At 39.0% G+C, this 9172-nt stretch overlaps 1 protein-coding gene across 3 annotated transcripts; it reads left to right on the top strand.

The window, feature by feature from the left end:
* LOC149197401 (membrane protein PM19L-like) lies at nt 1–1900 on the top strand. Of its 3 annotated transcripts, XM_089403912.1 has the most exons (5): nt 262–375; nt 565–712; nt 801–1020; nt 1206–1251; nt 1385–1900. In XM_089403912.1, the coding sequence occupies exons 2-5, from the start codon at nt 586–588 to the stop codon at nt 1553–1555; spliced, it is 564 nt and encodes a 187-aa protein (XP_089260038.1). In that variant the 5' UTR covers nt 262–375; nt 565–585; the 3' UTR covers nt 1556–1900. The 3 variants fall into 3 exon arrangements, with proteins under 3 accessions (XP_089260035.1, XP_089260036.1, XP_089260038.1); XM_089403909.1 differs by lacking the exon at nt 565–712 and having other exon boundaries at nt 1–375; XM_089403910.1 differs by having other exon boundaries at nt 238–712.
* The last annotated feature ends 7272 nt before the right edge of the window (nt 1901–9172 follow it).

Raw genomic sequence — 9172 nt, 5'->3', positions numbered from 1 at the left:
TTTTTGGAACAAAAAAGAATTACTTTCCAGTAGAAAAGCATGGAATTGCTTCTGCAACATCCTTTCAGGCTGCCACGGATGGACAAATGGGGCCTCTGAAGGTGACACCCACTAAATACCTTCATGCACTCTGGATTTCTTGTAAAGAAAGTTTCATGCCGCTGGATAAACGGCTGTATTAGATGGTACAGCCAGTTCTTTTGTTTCCCAATTGTGGGGGCAGCCTGCTATCTGTCCCCGCTAGCTCTTTCTTTTTAGGCTTGCTTACTTGCTTTACACCCATCCATAAATACGTCGTCTCTTCCTTTGGGAGAAACCTGCAGAAGTTGCCAGAAAGCATACAAGTAATTCCTCCCCGGAGTTCATGTTCTATAGGTATAACTTCATTTCTGTGAAGAAATCCCACACCTGTTCTGTGCTCTAGTGTTTAACTAATTCCTACCTGCGTCCTGCCGGCATAGTTGTCAGCTTGGTCTTGTCCTCTGAAAATTTAGTCTAGATTAGTAATTCATATTTTTCGGTCTCCAAATTAAGCTCCGTCTGGTCATTAGTTACAATTTAGAGAGCAGCTATAGTATAATTCTAATGGCGTTGGGAGTGGTAAAGTCTCTAGCGGGGTTTCTCCTGCTGCTGAATTTGGGCATATATTTGACTGTTGGTGCTATTGCCGGATGGGTTCTCAACAGCGCACTCGACCACACTTACTTTATTGGTACTCGTTAATCTTTAAATTAATGATATCATAGGACAAGTAATTTTTTGTGCTATACATCATGACTGATTGTATGATTAAGTTGCAGGTCGTAGAAGAGCTCTTCCCGTGGGATTTTTTCCAGTGTATTTTCCAATGGGGAATGAAGCGACGGGTTTCATGATTATTTTTGCTCTGATAGCCTCCGTAGTAGGAGCTGCTTCATGCCTTTCAGGGCTTCATCATCTCCGAGTTTGGACTGCACAGAGCTTGGCTTCCAGTAACGGATCCTCCATGACAGCTTGGGCGCTCACATTACTTGCTATGGGGTATGTATGTATTTATATATAACTAGTATAAGTTCTTTAAGTATTATAGGGATTTCTACTTACTAGCTGCAAAATGACATACTGTATACTAACACCATATATATCAGGGATTAATTGAATTATGGCATCTGGTTTATCTACAAATTGAGAATGAACTAATGATTTTTAACTCACAAAAACTGTAGATTGGGATGCAAGGAGATCCATATCGGCGGCCGAAACACAAAGTTGGTATTTAGTACTACTCTTTTATTTCTTTCAGACACTCATATTCGTCACCAATGTCCTATTCTCTGCCTGAGTTTTCCTACTGTCATGGCGTTTTTTTATCAGTAACGTTTGGTGAGTTTGCATGTGTGTTCAGATAACGCTGGAATCGTTTCTTATTATTGTGTCTGGAACAAAGCTGTTCTACATCTTACTCATCCACGCTGGTTTTTTCGGAGGAAATTATTGTTCTTATGAGAACACTTATGTTGCCACAACTACAGCGGAGCCTCAGAAGGGACGAACTCCTGCGGCCTCTTCAGTTTAGTGTTAGATTGTCCATAGAGTGTTGATAATAGCTTGTAGTCTACCAGTAGATGGGCTGTTTAGTGTGACTAGTAAATTAATGCATGCGAGAGATAAAGAGCAGAGTAGCTTTGAATTTGAGCAAAATTATGTTAAGTTTTGTTTGGCAATATCGTAGGTTCATTGTTTACTGAGTGAAGTTGGGTTTCTATACACTGCTTGCAAGTCATTGTCATAGCAGAATACAGGAATCAAAGTTATTGTATGATGGTCATCAAGTTGCGGCTCTGTTATATGTAAATCTTGTACCATTATCATGGAAACTTGTTAATGTTGGAATAAAAAAGCATGTTCTACCTTCAAAGTTTCTCGCTACCGACCTTTTCATGATTGAATAATGGGCAAATAATGTTTTATGAATCGTTACTTAGTCATAAAGGAACGCAAAAGGAAGGAAAAGCAGCCCAGGCGAAAGAATATAATGTTCCATTTATCAAACACTCTGATTTCCTTGGAACTTTCTGCAGGGCATCAGATTTTTTATCACAAATTTATGACAAGTCTGTTCAGTGCTTTCTGTTAATTGCACTCATCACCAAATACTTTCCTTTGTGGATCTGTTGGTCTAGGGACTTTACAGCACAGTTGATTTGAGGAATCATTCTGTACTGTACTCTTATTTAATAATGGACAACAAAGCTTATTGCTTTAAATTGGATGTCCCACCACATAATGACATGTTTGAATCAAATGGTTATTATATCTGATGAACAGTAGGCCCCTTCCGTCGGATATTACAGGAGAATATCTGCGCCTTTTTCTAATCAAACCACAATTTGCTTATGATTGACACGCAACACTTTGTGCTTCAGTTTAGCTTTACGGGTTAACTTGGAAATGGATTCAGAGTCCAGCATTAGTACTAATAGTTTTTGGGTGGAAATAACAAAATTTCAATTTTGATAACCTATGAATAGAGTTATACATTATACTAGCCGGAGACTCTAAGCTCAAATATATTTTTAAATAGACTTCTTATTTATATTAAAAAATAAAAAGCATATATTTATAAGATAGATATATTTTAAATGCACTTATTCTTTATATTAAAAAGTAAAAAGCATATATTTATGAGATAGATTTATGTATTGTTTTTATTATTAATAATTATAAAATTTTACATATCAATTGTATATCTAATATGGAAGGAATTACAATTACAAATTCCCTTAATACCTTACCTTAAAAGTTCTCTGTATATCATGTTATTGATATTAAGAATGGAATAACTTATACTATCTTTTTATTAAAAGTGGAAAAAAATTTCACATTATCTTTTTTTACATAACACAAATAAAAAAATATACTATTTAATATAAACATTGAAATTTTATTTATAGCTAACCTAATTTTTTTTACTAATGCATATATTTTAAAATACTTCATCTTAATTGAACATAAAATGAATTAAACTAGTATAGCAACATGAGAAAGGAATGCCATAGTGAATCTGGGTGATACATTATTTGAAAATAATAAACGTGTTGAATGCTTCTTAGGAAACCAATAAAGGATCCATTAAATATGGTTTATAAATAATGTATTCAGATGATCTTAGAAATGGTTAATTAATAATGGAAAGCCTTAATGTCCAGTAGCATCTAGTCAACACTTGCTCATAAGGAAATGAGGTAATTATATGGTTTATAGACAAAACCACATTCTTAAATAGATGCATATTAAGAAGACAATTTGAAATTGCAAATTGAGAAAAATTTGAAAAAAAAAACCTTGTTTGACGAAGAAGATGTTAAGACAAATGTGGATATTATCACCACAACTAATGATGTGAAATTAAGACGTAGGATTCAATTTCTAGAAATGGAATCAAGGGCTCCAGAGCATTTGTTCCAACCAAGGCTCCAAAACTAGTAACTCAACCCACATCTGTTACTGGGCTCCAGAGCGTTTGTCCAACCAAGGCACCAGGACTAGTAACTCAACCCACTAAGGGCTCTAGAGCATTTGTCCAACCAAGGCTACGGGACTAGTAACTCAACCCAAGATGTTATAGGGCTCCGAGTGTTTGTCCAACCAAGGTTCCAAGAAGTAGTAACTCAACCCAAGGTAAGGAAACATAAGAACCAACCAAAATAAAACAAGGAAATAAACCCACAATCTCCATGGCTATCCTGAAAATGGCAAGGCTAGGAAATCCACTGTCAATCTAGGAAATCCTCCATGCTAGTGACAGATCATGACCAATAATCCACATGCATATGCCATGCATGCCAAAACTAGTGAGGAAAACATACATGCAACTCGGTACCTTCAAGAAACTCCCGCTATAGTTGCTGATCCCGATATCCTGTTGCACTTTCTTGCTCTTCCTTTGCCTTCTCGCTCCAAAAATCCAAGTATGCCACACCCTCCAAGAGTGCTCAAGCAAACTCTAAGTATCAAAGAATATGAGGGAGAGAGAGAATAATGGGAGAGCCTCAACAATGAGCTAAAAAAAGGTTACCAATTAATCCTCAGAAGCATTTTTATAAATGCAGCCTCTATTTTCTCCATTTTCCGTTATTTTCCTTCAATTTCCTCCTCACATGCAACCTGCTACCTTTCACTTCCCTTTTCTCCTAATTTCCATTATTTTCATAAATAAATGTACCAAAAATGTCATTTTGTCTTTCTAAAGCCTTAGCCATTGCCTTTTCCAATTTCCTTGGCCATTAATAACCAAATGAACAACCACACTAGGATGTCTTGCCCAACATTTATCTTGGAATAAGTGTCCCATCAATCGTGGTTTCTATTTTTCCTTTATTAACTTTTATTTGTTTAAAATAGCAACAAGAAATGCTAAATATAGAAGTGCTAAAAATAGCACTGCCATAAATAGCATTTTGGGATACCTTCTTATTTTAGTTAGTCCTTGAACTAAAATAGAGAAGTAAAAATTCGAATTTGATCTTAGCATCTATTTGTAAAACAATTAATTAATTCATCTTGAGTTAATTAGTTGTAGAAAATCAAACATGAAGTCTTGTGAGCTGATTCTTTTTGTAATTTGAACATATTTCCACTTGTATGATAATACAGAGATTGGGGTTTTAGGCTGAAGCTTTCCCCGGGTTATTCATTTGTGTTAATGTGTGATTGATTTCTCATTCTCAGTTATATGTGTTCTAATTGATCTTGCTCATATTCGATTAAGCTTCCGCAAAGTTTGTTGTAGAAGTAGATCTTGTATTTTGTTTTAGTATATTGCATACTCTGTTGATCTACAGTGCGAATTTTTACATGTTATCAGAGAAAAAGTGATCAAAGAAGAGAACTGTATACAAGAAGGGAGAATTTTGAAGTTTGAGGTTCCTGAATATAGAAATTGAGTTCTTATCACATCTCTATTTCACCAATGGCGTTCAACGGTTTAAGACTCGAGTATGCCTTTGATGGCAGCTCGAATTATATAGCCTGGAAGTGTTGTGGGGAAAAATGCCTATGCAGGACGATCCTATCCACCTAAGGTGTGACAGTGCCTTAGCAACAAACAGATACAACTATTCTGGTTTCTTCCTTTATGAAATGCGAAAGAGGGGAGATCAATGGACTTACCGGTGTCTTTCGTTTGTCCCTCGATCTAGATCCTCTTCTCTTTGGGTGTTCACAGCTACTTGCCTCCTCGCTCGCCCAAGAGAACAGCTACTTGATTCCTGCGAGATCACAAGAGAACAGCTACTTGCGACAAGAGAACAGCTACTTGCGACAAGAGAAGAACACAACACAAAGACAGATATTCATATTCATAAATGATTCAGGATTAGAAGTAAATCAAATACACTAATGCAATCATACATCAAAGATACACCATTATATAGGAGAAACCAAGATAGCTTTATTGATAAATAACAAGGTTCAGGAAGAGATACAACCCAGAGGGCTCCAATCTAGCATCTCCTTCCCAGCAGAATGGAATTCCTATCTTCACCTCCCTTCAAAGCATTAAGCACCCAATGATTCCAGTCTCAAACCAACATCAATTCTTTGCAATCACAAAATTCCAGCCTCTAGATCTCATGGAGGAGAGATCTATATATAGATGTTTTGGAGAGAGGATGAGTCACCGTGAGATCTGACTAGTGTCCTCTCCCTCTGTTAGTTCTTGATTCCACTTGGAGATTTGGAACCTCTTACTCATCACCAGTCGAATTCCCTAAGGCAAGTGTCATTTTGGAAGCTTCCTGGGCATTGACACCTTGAGGAATGAGTCTGCCACATGTCCAATCTCGCTCAGCGCAGGTAGCCAGTGTTGGAGTTGACATTCATCACAGGTAGCCAGTGGAGCCATTGACATTCAGCACAGATGGTCAGTGGAGCAGTTGACATGATCCTGAATTGACTTGTTTTTGAGCAATTTCAGGTGGAGAACTTCTGTGAATTGCTGTGGTTTGTTAGCCTTGTTCCTCTAGGGGTAGGAACAACATGTTTAGGGACTTTGGATCCCTTAGGTTATGGACATTTCATGCTCAATGTTGTAAGGCACAAAAATGTCTATAACAGTTGCCCCCTAAAGTATGAGGCCGTTTATCGGGTGAAATGCTTTATCCAGGAGGGTCCGAAGTTCATCCAATTGCTGGGAGGAGACCTGTAATAAGATACAATACAATACATTATTTTTCATACTGCTTTCATGATTTAGCTGAGGCGGACATTCCCATGCTCAGCTTTATAAATTCATTTTTTTTTTGTACATAGAACAGACGATCGTCTGATGGTAGACTGATAATTTTGGTGAAATTATCATCCTTTGAGTAGGATGATCATCTGCTGCAATGATGTACATGTCAAATGTCTTTATCTTTCCTGAATACATATCGCAGCCCGGATGGATGAAACTAGATCCGGGGTCTTCAAACTCGTTCGATCTTCACTCTAAGTACAAGTCGATCCATGTGAGAATTGTGCTGAAGTCGAACACGGAAAGACATCGCTTGATTACCGGCCAATGAGGTAAACCGTTAACAAGTGTGAGAGGAATCATCGATAATGATAATGACCCTCAAAGTACTGCAGTACAATTCACGTGGTGTGAATAAAGGACTTGGCGTCGAACACCACGCAAAATCTTCTGGTCGAAGGTCATTGATGTATACCTGTCGCCGGAAGTGAGAAACTTGCCATTGAGGCATGCAAGCTTCAAAGTACTAAAGGGGTTGTTCCTAGATCAACTTCTTGGATAATGAGCTGATGTCGACAAGAAGCGATCCGTCAAAGGAGGGCCTTAATGTATCCCACATCAGTGACACGGAACGGAGCTAATGATTTTGATGGAGGTGAAAACGATCTGTGACATATGATTCAGGGTGGCGGTCATGAATGGATGAAGGATAATGTATGGCAGTGGATGGGACCCGGTTGACTCTTTCTGAACGACTTCTCTTGAACATATGGCGACACTGATGCGATGGATCGGTAGCATTACCCCAAATATGGATGGTATGGCGAGACCATGGTGATGTGACCGGTGAATGAAACAACCCAACCCGATTGTGGTACGGAGGAAAAGTGTCATGTTCAAGAGCGACTTGCTACCATCAAAGTTTTCTTGATTTTCTCACAATTTTTCCCCAGTCATTGCTGACCAGTACCTCTTTATTTTTGTCAAGCTTGAGGAGGATAACATATGCTTGTTCTATAACCTGCCCTTCGGGCAAGCCCATCGCTATGTTTTAACGAGCCTAGCGATAGTGAAAATCGTTCTCGTCTAAATACAAGTTTGTCGCTATTTAGTGATTTTAACGAGTCTAACGACAAGGATAACTCGGTCCTTTTCATTTTTAGAGAGTCTGAAAAGGTACATAAAGTTAACTCCAAAAGTCCTTTTTCGTCATCTAATCCCTTAAGTCCGAAAAAGTATAAAACAATACAGAAGGGATGAATTTTCGATAGTTTTAACGAGCCGAACAAAACAAGCGCTCGATCTTTTTGTGCAATAATCCCTCAGGTCCAAAAAGATTAAAATCTAGAGGAGGGATAGCACTTCCGGTCACTTTAACGAGCTGGGAGGCCAAAACTCGGCAATCTTTTCATATTTTACGAGTCGGATGAAAAGAGCTTAAAGAAGACTCGTCTTTTGAGGAACGAGTGATGAACAGGGTTAGCAGCTGATTCCAGGTACAGGTTGGAATTTTCCAATCACGGCAGTGTCACAAGGATGGCTAGGTGAAATCACTCTTCGCAGCTTTTCCTCAAAATGGGTAAACAATCATATGTAGGTGAACGATCGGCCAAATGAAAAGTGGAGGTGACGGTGCAAACACGACCAAGGCTTTTAATGGCTGATAAGGTTACATACACAATGGTTATTTACCGGAATAGGTTCATTTTTTAAAGAGCTTGAATGCGCCAAAACACTGCTCAAACTTATGTTTATTTTTTAACGAGCATGAACTATGTGCTAAAACTGCTCGGATCTTGCGTTTATTTTTTAACGAGCATGAACTTTATGCTAAAACTGCTCGATTATACCAGTCATATGATAAGAGTGTCTCATTGGAGATGCTATTTTTTATGGAGCTTCATCTCACGTAAGCTTTGCCCCGGATCCTTTCGTTATGCAAGTTCGGAAACGACTAATCCTACGAGTTTAAAGGGTTAGACCTACAGGTTTAAAGGGAGGACCTAAAAATTTAAAAAATAAATAGCCGCCCCTTGCTAGCACTCCAAAAGGTTTGCATGCCCCCAGGCATAAAGTACGATTTCAAGGTTACCTCTACTTCACCTCCGCCAAAACATTTGTTTCACCGAGAGAGGCCTACCTCTTTCAGGTTACCCAAAGATTGTCTCGTTCACGGAGCAAACAAAACATTTCTTCGGCGATGTCTACCGAAATAAACAAAGGTGAGTGACGACGCCCGCCAACTCACATAACTTTGACAAAAGAATCTTATTCTAGAACAACCCTCTTCCTAGACGGACGAGGTACAGACTAGTCATATTCTCCTGCGGAAACCTACTCTATACCCAAAGTTTCCCTGCCGAAGCAGACCAGGACGCATGCCCCCTGGGTTCCAGTCATATCCTCCCGGATTACTTGCGCTCATCAGGAGGACGGATCATGGGTTGAGACACTTCTTGCGTGAATAGACCATTTAGGGATGGTACATGACTATTTGCAATGCGTGATCCGGGAAATGAAAGTTGGTCCACGAGCTTGACCACTCTTCCTTCGTGCGGAAAACACATTAGTCTAAAGAGTGAGGAGACGATGGCTCCCATGCAATATATATAGTCTCGTCCAAGGAGTAGGTTATAATCCAAGGGTCCTTGAACGACCATCACGTTCATTTGAACGGTCTTCCCTTTCAATGTTACGGGCACATTGGGGAGGATCCCTAAAGGTCGACTGGTTCTTTTATCAAAGCCTGATAGATTTCTCATTTCAGGCAAAAGCACAGGCGAACCAAGCGCTTTCCAAGCAATAGAGGAAAGGACACTCACAGATGCCCCTTCATCAATGATAGTGCCAGCCATTACCATTCTGTATATTTGGACGATAATTCTGAATGGTATGCTAGCTGGCAAGCGGGGTCTGCCTAGTTGGTTCCAGTCGAAGGACACAACCAGGTTGCTTGGT

Source organism: Pinus tabuliformis, chromosome 2_2 (genome assembly GCF_031772625.1).
Source record: "Pinus tabuliformis cultivar Carrire ecotype Pingquan chromosome 2_2, CPIR1, whole genome shotgun sequence".
In the NCBI taxonomy this organism is placed as follows: Eukaryota; Viridiplantae; Streptophyta; class Pinopsida; order Pinales; family Pinaceae; genus Pinus; species Pinus tabuliformis.
Note: the sequence above shows the minus strand (reverse complement) of the source record. Positions and strands in the feature narration are given on the sequence as shown.